Raw genomic sequence first — 20,322 nt, 5'->3', positions numbered from 1 at the left:
AGAACAGTTGGAGATGTGGGAAAGTAAAGTGAGAGAGGGGACAAAAAGAGTGAGGCCAGCCACAGTGTCTAGAATCCAGTATAGGCGATCTGGTCTCGGCTTGTGGATGAGTTCGGGACAGGGCACTGATGGGCCATCTGAGGGAGAGAGAAAAGGTCAGGACATCAGGAGAAAGGGGAGAGGGACCCCGCTCAGGGGTAAGTGAGCAGAGACTGACAGGGAGGTGAGGGTGGCCGGGCACAGTACCACAGTGCCCTGCGTGGCTGTGGGCTGCGCTCCCCGGCTCTGTACTAACCAAACCTCCTGTGACAAGCACCAGGGAGAAAGCGGGCCTCAGAGGCAAAAAGAGCCTCACCTGAATTTCATTTGTCTAAGGAAAAGTAATGCTGTTGATACATACCTTTAAAAGTCCTACTCGCAAAATGAACATACAGTAAACTTAACCTTTTCTTTTGTGCACAGCTCTATAAATTTTCACACATGTGTAAATTCGTGTAACCAGCACCACAGCCAAGAGACAGAAGAGTTCCCTCTAAAGCTCCTTCATTCTCTCCACATCTGTAACCCCAGGCAACCCCTGTCCTGTTCTTCATCACCATGCTCTCTCTTGTGGAATGTCATAGAAATACAACCATAAAGCACATAATCCCTGAGCCTGGCTTCTTCTATCCACAGAAATGTCTTTGGGATTCATTCAGATTACTATGCCTATCAGCACCTTGCCCCTTCTTAGTGCTGAGCACCGGTTTTCTATCATATGGATGTCCCACAGCTGGTCTATCCATTTATCTGTGAAGGAAATTCAGGTTATTTCCCATTTTTTTGGTGGTTATGACTAGAGCTGCTGTATACATTTGTGTACAGGGTTTTTTTGGGGGGGGGTGTGGACACAAGTTTTCAGCTCTCTGAAGAGTAATCTGGGTCCTATGGAAAATGTACATTTAATTTCATAAGAAGCTTCCAAGTTGTTTCCCACTGTGGCTTTACTACCTCCTCACCAGCCACGTAGGAGGGATCCAGATGTTCTACATCCTCAAGGGGAGTTAATATTGTCAGTACTTGTAATTTAGCTAATCTAAAAGATATGCAGTATTATCTCACTGGGGCTTAAATTTGCATTTATCTAATGGCTAATGATGTTCTCTTTTTTTTGGCCATCTGTATATCTTCTTTGGTGACGCATCTGCTCAGGTCTTTTGCCCATTTCTAAATTGGGCTTTTTATCTCCTTACTGTTGAGGGCTGGGCATCCTTTACATATTCTGACGCCGACATACGATTTGTCACTAGTTTCTCACAGCTTGCCTTTTTATTCCCTTAATGGTGTCTTTCACAGAGTCAAAGTTTCTCATTTTGATGAAGTTCAATTTCACAATTTATTTCTTTTGTGGATTGTGTTTTGATATCAGGTCTGGGCACCCTCTGCCCAGCCGCAGGCTCCTGTAGAGACCATAGAGATCTCCATAGAGATGCTCCTCCTGGAGCTCTACACAGTTCTCGTGTCACGATCCACTTGGAGCTCATTATTTTTATAATATGTAAGGTTTTTATTTTTTTTTAAGATTTTTATTTATTTATTTGACAGACAGAGATCACAAGTAGGCAGAGAGAGAGGAGGAAGCAGGCTCCCCACTGAGCAGAGAGCCTGATGCAGGGCTCGATCCCAGGACTCTGGGATCATGACCTGAGCTGAAGGCAGAGGCTTTAACCCACTGAGCCACCCAGGTGGCCCTATAATATGTAAGGTTTTGGTTGAAGTTTTGTATGTTGTTGTCCAGTTGTCAACTCCATGAAAGAAAAGACATTTCTACATGGGGTTACCTTTGAACCTTTGTAAAAAATCACTTTATCATATTTCTGTGGGTCAGTTTCTGGGTTCTCGATTCTCTATTCTATCTCATTGACCTATGTTTGGATCGATTCCTCCACCAACACCATGCTGTCTCCATTACTGCAGCTTTATAATAAGTCTTAAAATCAGATAATGTGATTCCTCCAATCAGATAAAGTTGTTCCTCTTTTTCAAAATTATTTTTCAAAACTATTTTAGTTTCTCCGTCTTTCCATTACATTTTACAATTAGTTGTGTATATCTACAAAGAGTTTTGTTGGGATTTTGAATGGAATTGCTTTAAATCTGTGGACCAATTTGGGAAAATTTGGTATCTTTTTCTGTAGAGTCTTCCAGCCATAAACACAAAGACAACTTTCCATTTATTCAGGTCTCTCTGATTTCTACTATGGGCATTTTGAAATTTTCACATAGGTAACTCACATATGTCTTATTCAATTCATACCTAAGTATTTCATTCTTTTGGATTGGTTATAAGCCGCAATGTGTTCTTAATATTAGTTTCTAATAGTTCACTGTGGGCCTACAGAAAGGTGATTCATTTGTGTGTTGACCTTGTATCCTGTGATCTTGCTAAATTCACTTATTAGTTACAGGAGTTTATTTGTTTTGCTAAGTCTCTTGGGATGTTCTATATACAAACATGTCATCTGTCAATAAGGGAAGCATTATTTCCTTTTTTCCAATCAATGTGTCTTTGATTTCTTTTATGGTCTTATTGCTTTAGCTAAGACATGCAGTATGACATTGAACAGGAGTGATGACAGCAGACACCTTTGTCTTATTCCCCATCCTAGGGGAACACATTCAATCTTTTGCCAGTAAGTATATCAGCTGTAGGTTTTATGTAAATGTCCTTTATCAGGTTAAGGAAATTCTCTCCTATTCCTAGTGTTCTGGGAGTTTATAACAAAAATACAAGTTGAATTCTGTCAAAACCTTTTTCTACTTCATTGAAAACGATCCTGTGGTTTTGGTTTTTCTTCTTTACCCTGAAAACTTGGTGGATGACAATGACTGAACAGCCTGTCATTCCCTGGATAAAACTCTAATTGGTCATGTTGTATTTTACATATATGTGTATGATATATGTATATATTACACACATATACTTGTTAATGTTTTGTTGAGGATTTTTACATTTGTGTTCATGAGGATATCTGTCTGTAGTTTTCTTTTCTTGTACTCCCCACCGCCCCACTCCAGGTAATGAGAATCTCAGAAAATAAGTTAGGAAGTATTTCCTCCTCTTAACTTACTGGAAAGGACTGTGTAAAATTGGTGATATTTTTCTTTTAATGTTTGAGTCCGAGATTTCTTTTTCAGAAGATTTTTAACTACAAATTCAATTTCTTTATTTGGGATAGTTTAGGCTTTCCATTTCACCTTGTAGGAGTTTTACCTCTAATCTAAGTTGCCAACTTTACATGTATACAGTTTTTTTATAGTATTCCCTTATGGCCCCTTTAATGTCTGAAGAGTGTGTAATAATATCTCCTTTTTTATTTCTGTTATTGGTAATTTTTCGGTCATTCTTGCAAAAGACTTACCATCCTTATTGGTTTTCTTTTAAATCATATTTTGGTTTTTCTCTATTATTTTTCTGTTTTTTCAATCTTATTGATTTCTGCTCTTAAAATTTTCATTCTTCTTTTTGTTTTGAATTTATTTTGCTCTGCTGTTTATAGTTTCTTAAAGTAGAAGCATAGTTACTGATTTGAGACATTTACTGTTTTCCACTATAACAATTTAATGCTATAGATTTTCCTCTAAGCACTGCTTTAGCTGCAACCTACAAGTATTAATATGTGGTATTTTTATTTTTGTTCGGTTCAAAATATTTTCTAAAATTCCTTGAGACTTTCTCTCTAACCTTTGAATTACTTAGAAGCCATACTGTTAATTTCCAAGTTTTAGAGATATTGTTCTTGCCATCTTTCTGTTTGTACTTAATTTCATTCATCTAGACTTCTTTACATTTATTTTGTGAAACAGGATTTAGTGAGTGTTCAATGTGTACTTGAAAAGAGTGTGTATCCTGCTTTTGTTTAGTGGAGTGTTCTATAAATGTCAAGCAGTTCCTATTAGTTGATGGTGTTTTTCAGTTCTTCTAAACACTTGCTGAATTTCTATCTACTAATTCTACTACTGATAAGCATATTAAAGACACATTTCAGTTCCTTATGCTGTGCTTCAAGCATTTTGGAGCTCTGTTGTTAGGTGTATACACATTCAGAATTTTTATGTGTTCTTGGTAAACTAACTATCATTATGTATGCCACTCTTTATTCCTGGTAAATTTTTGCTCTGAAATCTACTTTATTTTATATTTCATATTAATACAATCACTCTGGCTTTCTTTTCATTAATGTTTGTGTGGTATATCACTTCCCACAGTTTTACTTTGAGCCTATTATATCATCATATTTTAAGCAAATACTTTGTGAACAGCATATGGTTAAGTCATTAAAGAAATTCACTCTGACACTCTCTTTTAGTTGGCATGTTTAGATCACTTAGAGTTCATGGGATTAGATGTTTGGATTTAGGTGTACCATTTTACCGTTTTCTGTTTTGTTTTACTTTCATTGTTTTTTGTTGTTGTTTTCTATTTTTCTTATCTTGCCATCTTTTGGATTCTTTATTTCATTTTATTTAATTTAAAAAAGTATTTCATTTTAGCCTATCATGTTTTTATTTACTACAGTTCCTTGTATAGTGTCTAGTAATCACTCTATGGATTACAATATAAAAACATCATTTCAGGGCCAACTTAAACTATTTTACCATTTCAAGTAGGATGTAGAAACTTTATTCCATTTAGTTCCCTATATCCTCCCTCCCTTTATGTTGTAGTTATCTTATGCACGATATCTACATATGCTGAATCATGTCAGATTATGTTACTTTTCCCAAATGTCAGACTATCTATTCTATGTAGCCAGATATCTACCATTTCTGTTACTCTTCATCTATATCTCTTATCCCAAGCTTCCATCTGGTATCATTTCCTTTCTGTTAGAAAAACTTCCTTAGAAATTCTTTCAGAGCAGGTCTACTGATTAAAAAAAAACTTTTAGTGATTTTTTTTTAATTAAAATTTTTTCTTTATTTATTCGACAGACAAGAGATCACAGGTAAGCAGAGAGGCAGGCAGAGAGTGGGGGGAAGCAGGCTTCCCGCTGTGCAAAGTGCCCGATGCAGGACTTCATCCCAGGACCCCAAGACCATGACCTGAGCCAAAGGCAGAGGCTTAACCCACTGAGCCACCCAGGTGCCCTGTTTTTTGTTTTTGTTTTGTTTTGTTTTCATTTGAAAATGTCTTCACTTACCTTCATTTCTGATGGATATTTTTACTGGATCTAGAAATCTGGGCTAATGTTTCTTTTCCTTCTTTTCCTTCAACTTTTAAAAAATACTGTGTCACTTCTAGATGGCTTCCATGGTTTCTGATAAGAAATCCATGGTGTTATTTAGATTTGTCCTATGTAGCTGGTCTTAGATCTTGAGTGGTGGTCTGTCCTGCAGTTCAGATCTGAAAGGCTATGGTACATTAAGGTCAGACCCATGCATATTCAATTTGGTGGTGAGCTTAGATCTCATAATCCTCTTTATATGGTCATTTCCCTGAGCTACTTCTTCTCAGATCTCTGCCCAGTATTTTTTTTGGTTCCCATGGCTCCCTTTTTGTTCCTCTAGTCAGAAAGCTGGTTCTTAAATAATCCAATCATGAAATGGGCAGAGGACATGAACAGACATTTCTGCAAAGAAGACATCCAGATGGCCAACAGACACATGAAAAAATGCTCCACATCACTCAGCATCAGGGAAATACAAATCAAAACCACAATGAGATACCACCTCATACCAGTCAGAATGGCTAAAATTAACAAGTCCGGAAATGAAAGATGCTGGTAAGAATGCAGAGAAAGGGGAACCTGCCTACACTGTTGGTGGGAATGCAAGCTGGTGCAACCACTCTGGAAAACAGCATGGAGGTTCCTCAAAAAGTTGAAAATAGAGCTACCCTATGACCCAGCAATTGCACTACTGGGTATTTACCCTAAAGATACAAATGTAGTGGTCCGAAGGGGCACGTGCACCCGAATGTTTATAGCAGCAATGTCCACGATAGCCAACTATGGAAAGAACCTAGCTGTCCATCAACAGATGGATGCACAACAGATGGATGTGGTATATATATACTATGGAATACCATGCAGCCATCAAAAAAAAAGTGAAATCTTGCCATTTGCGATGATGTGGATGGAACTAGAGGGTATCATGCTTAGCGAAATAAGTCAATCAGAGAAAGACAACTATCATATGATCTCTCTGATATGAGGAAGTGGAGAAGCAACTTGGGGAGTTTAGGCTCCCAGAGCTCTGGAATTCCATAGGGTTATTGTACCTGCTGTTCAGGAGCTACGTGAGATTTAGCACAGCAGCCTGCATTCTTACAAGGTTACCTTGCTTAAGGTATATCAAGGGGACTTAAGGAAGGAGAGGCACTGTGGAAAGGAAGGTGGGAGAGGACCATGGTTCCAAGGTCAGGTATTGTGGAAGGGGAACACACATGTATACACACATGTACACACACAAACACAACCCTCTTTCATTTCTCCGATAGGTGGAACCTTGAAGGTCCTTCTGTTGCAGGGGTTTCATGAGGCATACTATATAAACCATGCTCAAGGTTTCTCTCCCCACCTTGGTGAGGGGATGATCACAGATGTGGATATTTAGTGTGCAAGACTGGGCTTTACACTCAACCACTCAAGAAGGATAGCTGTAGCTGGGTGGGGAGCAGGTCCTTTTGAGACGCTTATGGCACAGACCAGGAAGGAAGATGCTCATGTCCTATCCTCCTAGGAGAGGCCCCATGGCAAGAATAGGGAATTTGGGCAGGCAGCTGAATGTAAACATGCTCTTATAGGTTTGTGTCCTCAGCTCTCTCTAAATTCACAAAGGCACATGACAGTGGTGCAGTTACATTTTATATGTGACCCCAAATCCTGGGTTTCCCTAAAGGGAAGAAATGAAAAATCATTGTATCAGAACTTCTGATCTGTAAACTAGATCAAGAATAAAGATAAAGTTGGTGAAAAGAGGAAAAAATTACTATTACTTCATGTGCAGACAGGTTGGGCTGGTGGACATCTTCTGCTCAAGCCTCTCCAGCATCTAGAGAGACAGTATCTGTAACACGAGACACACTTCCATACTAGGAGCCCTTCCTGATGTTTAATTTAATCCCAAGGATGCCATCTTTTTAAACTGGCCCCCACAAGTCTAGTTCTGTTAACTGAGTAGATAGAACATACTGATGAGGGAAAAACAAGATGCTTCTCTGAATCACACGTGGTTGGCCAAATGGAGTAAAAGCTGAAAAAATCAAATGCTACCCAATAAAGTTGGAAGGCAGTGGCCAGAACTGGTGACAGAAGCACTGGTGGGTTGCCCGTGCTGCCAAGAGCAGCTGGGTTTTTGAGTAAAAGGTATAACAATAGGTCTATAAGTACGCAGTTCTATATAGAGTGACTTTTTCCTACAGAGAGTCTCCATGGGGACAATGCGAAAGGCAATTTATGAAGTATATTAGTTTCACACTTACAGGTACCATTGGAAGTTAAAGAGTGGTTGGGGTAGCAGAGAATCAGGATGGTATAGCTTAGCTGACGGAGCATTAGACAAATTTCCAGAAAATGTGAGTTCTTGTCCTGGTTCTGCCACTTAAGCCTAGAGAGAGTGGGCAACGCATTCCCACCTCCACAGGTCTTAGGTTCCTTTTATAAAATAGTGAGGACAGTGATATGGTGATTTTAAACCAGAGAATTATAAAAATTTTTCTGAAATTCCTTCTCCATCAGAACATGAGTTCTAAACCTCCCTTCCTTGAGTTGGGCTGGCTGACCTCAGTGACTTGCATCTAGAGAACAGAATGCAGCACAAGGGAAATGCTTGACTTCCAAGGCCAGGTAGTAAGAGGACACATAGCTCCCTTCTGGCTTTCTCGCCCATGCATGATGCCCTGGAACCCAGTCACCTGTTGTGAGGAAGCGACTTCCACGTGGAAAGCCACAGTCCCAGCTGACAGCCTACATCAACCACTAGCTATGGAAGAAAGCATGTCTTTGGGTGGTTGCAGCTTACCATCTTTTTTTTTTTTTTTTTTTTTTTTTTAAGATTTATTTATTTATCTTAGTGAGATAGAGAGATGTGTGCATATGTGCATGCATGGGGGGTGGAGATGAGGAACAGAATCTTAAGCAGACACCCCACAGAGCACACAGGGGGAGGCAGGCTCAATCCCATGACCCATGCCATCACAACCCCAACAGAAACCAAGAATGAATGCTCAACCGACCAAGCCACCCGGGAACTCTTCCAGCCCAGCATCTTTGAGCTGCTCTAGCCGAGACCACAGGGAAGAGCATTCCCTGCCAGGCCCCACTCCAGCTGAAGGTCCATGGGCAAATGAATGCTGTCACTCTAATCTTTCCATTTTGGAGAGGCTTGTTATACAACAACAGATATGCAGGAAGAGTTAATGCCTAAGGCAACGACTGGGTGATGCCCAAGAATCCTTCTAGACCAGGAATTCTGGAGTATCAAAACTGGGCTAATTTCACATTATAGGATGAGACAGAAACCGATCAGCATGCAAACTTGGTCTTTCAAACCCGAGAATTATAAACCGAGCAAAATGAACCTGTCTGTGAAGGCTTATCAGGATTGGGTCTTACAGTTCTTTTGAAGTCTCCACAAAAGGTTTTGGGGGAACTTGAAACACAGGGAGTGGTTGAGGAAGGATCCAATGTTCTCCACATTAAGACAGTTGTATCCACGAAAGGTTAACTTCTATGAAGAATCAGTTAGGGTCTGATCAGCCACATGAACAAAGACTTTAGAAGAGGATTCCTCTTAAAATTTGAAGGGCACTGTAGATAAACTAGATGGGAAATATGTCAGAATATTAACAGTGGCTCTCTCTAAGTAGCGATGGTTATGAATGAGCTTTGTTGACTTTTTAAAAACATTTCACTATTTTTCAAATGTTGTTTTGGTGTTTTTTCATATGTAAGAAAATGTGCAACAATAATGGGGATAAAGTTGATAAAAGACAGTATTGGGCAAAGGGTGTTCCATGGAAAATCATGAAGAATTATTTAGAGAAAAAAGAAGGACTATGGCCAGAGAAGTTTATTTTGTTGTTACTAATCTAGGTTTGTTTTTTTTTTCTAGATAATTTTTAAAATTCACAGTTACCTAAAATAGAACAGACTTTGGGTTATTTGCTAATTGCCATCTTAGTATTTTGAATGGGCTAAGGAGCCCTGACACTCTTCAAAAGGGAGGAAAAAGTAGACAGTATGGCCCAAACTTATATTGGGGGGTATTTCTTCAGATTAGTGTTTACCATTCTTGGAAACTCTGTCATAAAGCAAGGTCCATTTAAGGTCAATGCAGACCTCCCCTGGGCCCAGGCCTGGGTCCTTGGAACAGGTACACACCTACTCATGTCCATGAGCTAGGCAGCCTCCTTCACCCCCAAACAGTGGGGGCTGGGGACACCACTGAGCTCAGGAGCTCTGTTCAAGGAGCGAATGTCACCTGGATGTGTGAAGATAGAAGTCACCCCACATGGTGCTAGATGGGTTAGGCTGGTGTTGCCCTCATCTCCTGGAGAATTCTGGAGAATTTTGATTGGTGAAGAGTTTGTGGGGCTCAGCTGGTGCTATTCTTTTCTTCTGAGATGTAACAGGGACATCTTTACTCTTAACCAGAGTTATCAGAAAATGTCGAGGCCCAAATGGGAAACTGGCCTAATTTTCTGGTGATTCTTACTTAACGGTCACACAGGGAGAATTTCACGGGAGCAAGCCTTAGGAACTTGTTACTGCAATTCTCAAAGGAATATTTAGCTTTTCCTGCAGAAAAGCTGCATGTTCAAAATGGTGGGCTTCAGACCATCCTTTTTCAACTTAAAATTTATTGAAATGATCGAAAGGGCTTTTAGTGAATTCCTTTTTGCCTCAGATGCTCCCAGAGGGTTCTGGGTGTCCCTAGGCTAGGGCTTTCCCAAGTTTCGAAGCCTACCAGGCACACAATTCTCCTTCTGATAATTCTTCTTAGCCAAACAAAGTACCCCACCAGGGTAGGAACCAAGAGCCCCAAACAGAGGGAGGCCCCTTTTCCATTCTGCTTTTTACTGGGCCACAGTCAGAATTAGCATTCTGCTTGCGAGTATGAGTTCCCTTTGTTTGGAATACAGAATCACTCATCTGGAAATTACAGGGTAATATGAATGAATCGTGTGTCCTGATATATCTACGTTCTTGCAAGGCCTGCTACTGCCTTAATCACCAAATAAACAGAAAGGAAGTCTCAAACATTCCTTCCTGCCATTTTTCCCCCCTGTGTCGGGACTTACGATGATGTGCATAACTCCCCAGTCAAGAGCCTAGGAAGGAAAATTCCAGCAAAATTAGCATGATCAGCTCCAGCTGGAAACATCAAGCCATCGTGAAGAGGGCCAGGCTTTTCATTCTGCACCGAGCCTGCACCCAGGGGCATCAGGAGAACTCCCACTTGGAGTTCTCCAAGTGGGCTACAACCTTCATGGACCAGACCAGCCTTTCCTTTCAGACCTACAGAATTTACATCCAGAGCAATGAAACAATAAAATGAGGCCAGTCTCCTCCTTTAACCATATTCTTCTCCACGCAAGAGCTTGGCTGAGAAACAGAGCTTATGAATTCTGATAATCACCTCAGCTCTGCTCAACATAGACCCTGCAGCATACATCTCTTCCTTTATGCTTGTTTTCCAGAATGCCTCTCTGACTTACCCGAAGCCCTCTGAGGGCAGGATAACATTGCATAGCCTCCTCATTTTCTTCCACTTGTTTAGTGTATTACTTAGGTAACAAATACAGACCGGAGGGTGACTGAATGGTCTCAGTCATTGGTCCACATGGATAAATCACCCCTGGGGAAACCAGGAGAAATGAGCAGCCTCCCAGCAACTGAGGCTTTTCCTTCTGCAATGCTGGCTTCTGCGAATGTGCATGTATGGGCTTCTTGGTTGCCGCCCTGGATCTCCCTCTTGCCTGACTTCAGCTTGTGTGTGCAAACCAGCATTTGCTGTAATGAGAACACCAAGAATTGGCTCCTTCTGCCTGACACTCTTCATTCTTATTAATAAAAGGGAGCGACGGCTCTAATCTCACCACACATCTTCCCTTCTGCGACAAAAACATACGCAGTAATGGAAACAAAACTTTGTAGTTTTGTAGGAGATGATGTCACTTTAATGAATGCTGATGAACTAATCACTTAATATGGGACAGAAGGAAGAGTCCAACACGAACGAGTTTCGGGTTAGTGTTCCGTTCTCTCAAGAAATGAGGGAAGCCGTACTTTATAATACTGCCAAGTCACAGACACTGGCTTTCTTTGGAAAGCCAGGATTCCTATGGGACTCTCTGCCTTGGGCATGTGGTCACCCCAAAGGCTTCCATTTACTGACTGTCATGGGAAGTTGTTAGGAGCCCGGACTCGGAATAATGTCTGAATTTGAATCCCTGCCTGCCGCTGACTGGCTGTGTGATCCCACGCCTTGGCATTCTTGGCTGTAAAATGGGGCCAGTAATAACCGAGGGTGTGGGGTTGCTGTGAAGATCACAGAGGTCACGCCTGCAAAATGCTGCAGGCACACAGTGAGGGCTCCGGACACCTTAGTGTTCCTTATTAGCACCGTGTCCTCTCCAGCGTTCCTTTAATTCCTGCCAGAACCCTACCAAGAGGTTGCTACTATCATCAGCCCCATTTCACAAAGGAAGAAACTGCAGTGAAGAGAAGTGTAGTAGCTCATCTGAGGACAGAAAGTAAAAGTGTCAGGAGTCAAAGGCAGGCCTGTCTCATTTTAAGCTGTGCACTTCCTGCCCACTGCTTCCTGGATGACCACACTCACACACACAGACACACACACACACACACCACAAAACTACGTCACACCAGAATTAGAAAAGGAGGTGTACGGACTGGACCACAAAATGGTCCACTGGGAGCCTCGTTATCCAGGGGTTCCAAATGTCTCTCCATCAAATTGTTCCCTTTTTTGAGTTCAAGGCCCGTGTTTTTGCATTTTTCCTCTCAAAAAAGAAAAAAACAGCAATCAGTTCTGACATACAATGGGCACTCAAAACTCCCCAGATTTGCGTGGGAATTCACAGAAGAAAGCGGAACTGTGTCCTGGTTTAGAATACTTGATCAAACAATCCAAACAAACCAGGAATCCCCTAAAGCTTTGGAAAACTTGCCCAACAGAGCGCGTGTTTTCTGGAGACAATGAGGGTTTTGAGCTGAAGCTGAGCATTTCTAATCTCATGAAAAAAAAATCATGTGAGTGCAAACTGTTCCTATCAGACCTCCAGGTGGGGTAAGGGGAAGGGCCTCTCATGCTGGTACAGAGCCTGCTAGAAGTAGAGGTTTTGAAATGCAGATAATCTTAGGATTGTGGTCCTTTTGTCCCAGTTTTTTCCAAGTGTTATGAGGGATACTATGTTATTTCTGGTGTTCTGGCAAATGGATCTGAGTATTACCAAACATTCTAGACCTGTTCCCCCTCTGAGGTCAAGAGGAGGTGAGGGCTGGCCAGCAGCCTCACTGTCCTGGATATGTGCAGGTACTGAGCCTCAGTTCCCTCATCCATAGAATGGGCATAACAGGAAAACACGCCTCAAAGGAATGTTGAGATGCTGTGAGAGAATGCACAGAAAAGGACTTAACATCAAAGGGTTAGGGCATCCAGGAAGCAGTCCGTGACCACCGGCCATCGCTGCTGAGCTTTTCATGATGCTAACAAGAATACCCTGTCAACATATGAAAGTGTCCTGCATTTTCACATACATGTGACGATTAACATACATGCACATGTGTGTGTATACATACTCAAGAGCTTCTCTGTGTATTTTGTGGCTGATTCCCAAAATCAGCCTAGAGGAGGGCAGGGCAGAAATGACTGCCTGATGTTGTGGGTGAGAAGGCGGTAGCTGAGAAAGGGGAGGGTGTGTCATAATTCACGAGCTGGGACAGGGCTGGTGTCCACCTCTGAGCCTACTTCATGGCTACCTGCGAGGGGACCGAGAGGCCAAACATGCGGAGGAAAGAACTGGGAGCTAGCCTGCCCATGACGATGGGCAGGGGGATTCCATGCTCATCTGCTCTGGGATGGTCTGTTCATCCATTTGTTAGTTGGGACCCCACAGATTCTGTGACCTTTGGAGGTTGTGGCTTAAGGTCTGAGAAGCACTGCTGTGGGGAGCCCTGTTCCCCATGCCAAGGGAGGGCGTGTTACTTCAGAATAAACTGAGGTGTTGCTTGAATTGTTGTCTATGTAGATTTTTGTTAGAGAACATTTTCTTTTCCTTTTTTTTAAAAAGAGATTTTATTTACTTATTTTAGAGAGAGAAAGAGCATGAGCGGGAGGGGCAGAGGGAGAGGGAGACAGACTCTCAAGCAGACTCCACCCTGAGCACAGAGTCTAACATGGGGTCCAACTCAGGACCCTAAGATCATGACCTGAGCCGAAACCGAGAGTCAGACACTCTACCAAGCGCACCAGCCAGGCGCCCTGAGAAAAGTTTCAAACATGAACTGGCAGAGATAAATGTATGGTGAACAGCCAGTGCTGACCTTCCAGTTCCAACCATCTCAGCTCTGGGCCCACCCCGTTTCACCTATACCTCTGGCCATTTCTGCGGCTCCCTGATTGTTCTGTAAGGAAATACATGGGGAACTGACAAGCAACGCAGACTCCCCCTGTGCCCTGTGATTCACGGCGGGCAGGTCTGGAGTGGCCAGGGATTTGCTGTTCCCATGCCTGCCACCCTTTCCCCCCAACAGGTGCCATAGAAGGTGGATGCCAAACTAGGGGACCTCTGAGGGCCCACCATTGCTGCTGGAGGATTCAAGTGACAACAAGACCGTTGGTTCTGTGAAGGGAAGCAGGCAAATATTTCAGCTCTGCAGCTCTCTGAGAGCCTGCCACAGAGGACTGAGGACCCACCACACACACACACACACACACACACACACACACACACAATGGCGCGAGTAGCAAGATGAGACCGGAGGAAGAAGGCTTGTCCTCAGGCCTGAGTGAAGGCTTTCCCCGGAGAGTACACTCTACTGCCAGGCCTGTCACTTGCAGCCTGATGGTCTGTTGTCACCTACTGACCACCTCCATTCATCTGTGTCCTCCTCAGGTCATCTTTATTGCTCTGAAGCCTAGTATAGTAACTGCCCCTGGGGGTGAACTATGTGATATTGAGAACATTCGAGGGCTCTTTACCTTCAAACTATCAACTCCATGACTCCACACGCAATAGGAGTTCAATAAATACCCAGTGTAGGAATAAGCAAGGATAGGGTTATAACAGCTCTGACACCCCAGCTACCAAGCTAGGATTTCTGACCAACCCCATTAGTGCGTAAGATATGGGATGGATCTCCAAGTGCCGATGAAGAAACTGGGGCCGGGTATATGGAAGACGTAGTGCGCGAGGGTGATTACTACGTGCTCAGTGTGTGGGAAGGACGATCCCTGTTATTGTCAAAGCCGGGCAGCTCCCACAGTGGGGCCAGGATTTGAACCCAGACATGCCTGGCTCTGGCCAGGCTGCCTTACCGAGCAGTGTCTGTGCTGGGAAAGCGGTAACCAGTGGCTTCTGAAAGGCTTCATACACAAACGTGTGAAAAATATAAACCACTTGGCAAGCCCCAGACAATGAGGAACTTCAGGATAAGGAACAAAATCAAGGGAGCTGGTCTACATGTCTTTTTCTTTTCCTTTTTTTTTTTTTTTTCTTTTTAAGTAGAGCACTGCAGTATTTCAAGGACAGTGGATACCAAGAGCCTGTCCCCCAGCGGCCTGTCTTGCCGGTGTTCTCATCCATGCTGAGCGAGGACAAACACCTGAAGCCTGGCAGACACAGGGAACAGGCCGAGGCATGAAACCCACTCCTTCTTACCTCTTTGCCCTGTCTTTCTCATCTTCATCCATTAGATTTTCTATGCAGTTTTTCCTGCAAAAAAAAAGAACAGATGATTATTGTTCTGCTTCTAGACCTTTCTTACAGGTCTATCTGGGTGTCATCATTTTGTTCTTATCTAACCTACATGTCTGAGCCCAGAGCTTCTCAAAATTTGGGTGCCAGCAAAACCCTCTACACTCTGAACAATGACTGAGGACACCTCAGAGCTCTTGTGTATGCAGGTTCAAACTGAAAAATTTTAAATATGCAAGCACTCATTCCATTAAATGTCAGAGCCATGCAGTTATCAGAAGTCAAAGAGCTTCTAGAAATGTTCACTGTATATACACGAGAGTAAAAAAGGCAAACCATGTGTTACTGTTAGGAAAGTTGTTTTGACCTCCCCAGGAGTCCCCAATCACACTTTGACAGCCGTTGTCTAGACTCAGCTCAAGAAGTATCTATTTATCCCGGATCTTAAACCTGCAAGGTGCCCATGACAGAGGAAAGAAAGCACAGATGCCATTTATAGATCTGTTCATTCAAATACACAAACCCCTCTTACATGCAGCCAGGAAAAAAACAGGGCCCTAATCCTTCCTTTAAGGCATTTATACTTCCCTAGACAGTCGAGGCGCACAGATGCAAAAAATTAAGTAACAATCCAGGAATGTTCTTGCAGCCCGAAGTCATCAGAGGCTACTTCACCGCCCAGAGCCTACACTCTCCCAGACAGCTGGCTGGATGTCTTAAGCCCTACAGATCCAGGTTCCTCTGCCACACGCAGGCCTGTGAGTCTTTACGCCTCAGAGCCATGGCTCGGACTCCTTATTTTATTCACACTCTTCCCAGGGTCCTGTCTGGGGTGGGCCTCCTCCAGCCAGCCCTCCGAGCAGAAACACTCTCCGGGTGTCCATGAGGCCAGAGCCTGCAGGGGAATGGAGGTGAAGCCTGTGGTGGCCGAGCAGGCAGAGTGACTGGGATAAGGGTGGGGACCCCGGAAGAGCTGAGTCACCATTGCCCACACGCCTCTGTTCTCAGTCTGAACTCAGAACTCAAAACCCGTCACTTTGCAAATACACTAACACCCTCGAAACTTCAAGAGGTAAATACGTTTTAATGGGGCAAATGAATCTTTGTCTAAGATAATCTGGTTTTGTGATTTCGGTTTGGTAGTGCACCGGGTGCACTGGGACCGGTGGGAACTGGAGGAGGAGGGAGAATTTTGCAGTTCCAAAGCTTATGCTCTGTTTACACACGCGCTCCATTCACTCAACAGCCACCATGTTTTAAGGATAGCTTTGTGAGACACACCATTCAACAGTGGAGGCTTGTGTCATAATTAAAATGGGGTTACCACATCTGCAAACGGGCATGTGCTTAATGTTTTCCAGATGGAATCTGGTCAAAGTTTTAAGACACGAAAAACGTGATGCCAGGTCTGTGCTCCCAGGAAAGTGTCGGCTACACATGTCTCCAGGTCATGAGCGAGGACCCAGCCAAGCCAAGTCCTTCACCAGGGTCCCCCCTACCCCCTGGGACAGAGCATGTTCATGGGAGGGATGTGGGCTTCACCCTGATTTCCTGAGGTTCTGGAATCATGGGGTTACCATGATTACTGGGATTGCTTAGACATTAGTGAAAATTTACAAGTGACTAATAGCTGTTCTTTGTCAACCCCATCTTCTCTGTTTTATATTTGTTGGTCCTTAAACATTTCCTGAATCCATGAAGCCTTGATGACCTGCACCTATTTCACTTCTTCCTTGTCCCTCCCGTTTCCTTGCCTGATTCTTCTCATGTGACCCCTGTCTACACTATTCTGCTCAACTGCACCTGTGTGAAGAGAGGTGATGTAAGCCAAGTTCTCTGGGGGCACCGGCCATGGGAGCTCCACGCCTACTGAGCCTGTTGTCTCCCATAACCTCCCTTTATTAGAGAGAGAGAGAGAGAGAGAAAGCAAGCATGAGAGGTGGGCGAGGGGCAGAGGGAGAGAGAGAGGCAGACACTCTGCTGACCAGGGAGCCTCATTCCAAGAGTCTGAGATCATGACCTGAGCCCAAAGGCAAGGCTGACGTTTAACCTATTGAGCCACCCAGAGGCCCCTCCATGGTTGTTTTCTGTTGTTATTTTTTTATACTAAAGGAACTTCAGTGAAATACACATTACATAAAATGTGTCACTTTTAAGTGGACAGTTCAGGGGTTAAGTGCATTCACAATGTTGTGAAACCATCACCACTGGCTCTAGAAACCCTTTCATCTTGCAAAACTGCAACTCTGTGTCCTTCAATCACTAACTCCCCATTCCCCCAGGCCGGGCGGCCACCACTCTACTTTCTGCATCTGACCACTCCATGCCCCTCCTATAACTGGAGTTATTCAGTATTTTTCCTTCTGTGGCAAACTTATTTCAATGTTAGCATAATGTCCTTAAGATTTATCATGTCATAGCGTCTATGGGGATTTTCTTCCTTTTTAAGGCTGAATAATAGTCCACTGTGCTTCTATCACATTTATTTACCCAGTCATCCATCCACACACACCGAGCGGCCTCCACCTTCTGATTATCACAAGTGGTGCCTCTATGAACACGGCTGTACTCCCCACCTCTGTATTTTTGAGCCAGCCTCTTATTTCAGGATGTAGAGGAGCTAGACAGGGCCCAAAGGGACACAGGAGAGAGGGGGCGCCAAAAGACAAATTTTTTTCTGCGAACTCTAGTTAAAAGAACAGCTGAGAAGTTTAAGGGGCGGCAACCACTCTTCTCAATTGCGTAGTTTGCAATGAGGATTTTGAGCAGTGATTTTTTTTTTTTTTTTTTTTTTTTACAGCCACACAGCCAAGGAAGAGAAAAAGGAGCTTAAATGAGGGCAGAGAAGATTCTGTCTGGGTCTGGGAAAATAACTGTTGATGTGATCAACCCCCAGAGTGGACAATGGAGGGAAGCTACAGAATCTTTACTCAGGACAACCACATGTTCTAAGTGCCTTAGACATTTATGAGATCTATTGGTCAAAATCCCAAAAGGAAATGAGACTTTGTTACAAAGGTGTGGGTGGGGTCTAGGGGAGCCAAGAGGGATGGCATGGTTACCTAGGATTGGTATCAGACAAGCTGTTAACACCTCGCAGGGTGAAGGGACCAGAGGGAAATAGGTTCCCAGACCTGGAAGGAGTGTGTTGTATAGGGGAGGGGGCTTTTGGTGGAAGGATGCAGCCAGCCTGAAGAAACCTTTTCATTAAGAGAGAAGTCAAGGGAATGAATACCTCACCTCCCTTTCCACCTGTCCCATCTCCCGCTGGTGTCTCCTATTGGCTACACCACCCAGAAGGATCAGGCAGGGGCCCATGACGTCGTCAGTGTGGAAGAACCCTGGGTGCAGAGAGAAGGGTGGAGAGGCTTGGAGGGGGACAGGAAGGATACCCAGCATGCCAGTAATGTTCGTTCCTAAGAGGCTCTTTCAGTTCTGGGTTTCTTGGATTTTCTAGAACACAAACTATTTGGAGTCTTTCAAAACATTTACATTTCTCCACATTTGAAGGATAGGCACCTGCCTCTAGGAACTAAACACTCAAGAAATAATAACATGATAATGATGAGAGGCTGAGGAAAGAGAGCTTAGCAGAGAAGATCTTTGGAACTATTTAAGCCACAAAATCAGTAATGATAGATTGTAACCCAAAGAAGAAACTATTCATGAGTCCATACTGATACAAATACTTAAACAAATAAATAAAGGGGCACGGGGGGGGGGCTGATCTCCTTTACAGAAGAACTCCAATTCATAAATATTGAAGGAATATAGGAAACAGAAAATCACTTCCAGTACTGTGTAGTAATAACTGTTGCAGGCAAGCTCCATTGATGGATGCTGAAATTAATACGCAAAAGTTTATGAGGACAGGATATCTGCATAGTTTAAAGTATCTCCCTCGATATATCTATTAATTACAAAGGAGAAGGGCAACTTTGTAAGTGGAGAAGGTTGGCAGACACCACCTGCCCTAGGGTCAAAATTAACATCACCAGTATAAGTTACACTTCAGTCTCAAGTGCTTGTTCTCTTGGGTGTTTATATCTCAGAGTGTAACTATTATATCATAGCATAGCTGCATGCTTAGTTTATTAAAAAGTGCCAACTGTTTTCCAAAGTGAACCTACAATTTTATGTTTGCACCAGGCGCATGTAAAAGTTCCAGTGGCTCATTCTTGCCAACACTTGGTAATGGTTTCTTGCTTTTGGTCATTCTAGTGGGTGTGTTGTGGGAGCTCACTGGGATTTGAATTTGCATTTCCCTTGAGATTGATGGTAATGAGTATCTTTTCATGTGCTTATTGACCACTGAGAAAGCTTCTTTTGCAAGGTATCTTTTCTTTTTTTCTTTTTTTAAAGATTTTATTTATTTATTTGAGAGGCAGAGATCACAAGTAGGCAGAGAGGCAGGCAGAGAGAAAGGAACGGAAGCAGGGTCCCTGCTGAGCAGAGAGCCTGATGTGGGGCTCAATCCCAGGACCCTGAGATCATGACCTGAGCTGAAGGCAGAGGCTTTAACCACTGAGCCACCCAGGCACCCTGCGAGGTGTCTTTTCAAGTTTTCTTGCCTGTTTCTTCTTTCTTCTTAAAAATTGGGCTGTTTGTCTTCCTTGTACCGATCTGTAGAAGTTTCTCTCTTCCACATACAGGACTCTACCTGATCTAGATATCAATTTGTGAACATTTTCTCCCAGTCTGTGGCGGGCCTCTTAATGTTCTTGATGGTGACTTTTTAAATTTGATAAAGTCCAGTTCATAAATTTTTATTTTCATAGTCAGTGATTTTTGTGTTCTCAGAAATCTTTGCCACTTCAGTGTCATGAAGAATTATCCTGTTTTCTTCTAGAAGCTTTATCATTTTAGCTTTTGCATTAAGATTTATAATCCATTACAAATTAAAATTTTTTCCTCTCCAATCTGGACATTCAGTTACTCTAGGATCATTTATCGAAAAGACATTTCTTTCCCTATTGAACTGCAGTGGCATTTTGGTCAAATGTCTCATATGATCCTATATGTATATTTACAGAATCTATTCAGGTTTATCTATCTACAGGGTTTCAGTTGCACACAGACACACAGGATAAACATTTTTAAAAATTAACTTTGTTTTTTAGAACTCTTTCACCTTCTCAGAAAATGCAAAGGCATTACAGACAGTTCCTACATACCTGCATCCAGTATCCCTTATTATCAACACCTTACATTAGTATGGCACACTTGTCACAATTAAAGAACCGTCATTGAAAGACTATTGTTAAATAAAGTCCATATTTTATTAATATTTTCTTAGTTTTTACCTAATGTCCTTTTCCTGTCCTAAGATCTCATCTAGGACACCACATTACACTTAGTTATTGTGTCTCCTTAGGCATCGTGTAGACGTGATATATTCT

At 42.9% G+C, this 20,322-nt stretch overlaps 1 protein-coding gene across 3 annotated transcripts in view; it reads right to left on the bottom strand.

The window, feature by feature from the left end:
• The window catches only part of NPAS2 (neuronal PAS domain protein 2), a 153,228-nt gene that overhangs the window by 64,983 nt on the left and 67,923 nt on the right, over nt 1-20,322 (bottom strand). For all 3 annotated transcript variants that reach the window (XM_059406269.1, XM_059406268.1, XM_059406270.1), the window contains exon 2: nt 14,888-14,941. In XM_059406269.1, the coding sequence (XP_059262252.1) occupies nt 14,888-14,919 (32 nt within the window). In that variant the 5' untranslated portion in view covers nt 14,920-14,941. The remainder of the gene's footprint in view (nt 1-14,887; nt 14,942-20,322) is intronic.

Source organism: Mustela nigripes, chromosome 7 (genome assembly GCF_022355385.1).
Source record: "Mustela nigripes isolate SB6536 chromosome 7, MUSNIG.SB6536, whole genome shotgun sequence".
Lineage (NCBI taxonomy): Eukaryota > Metazoa > Chordata > Mammalia > Carnivora > Mustelidae > Mustela > Mustela nigripes.
The sequence above is the reverse complement of the archived record's forward strand: the minus strand, read 5'-3'. Positions and strand labels throughout refer to the sequence as shown.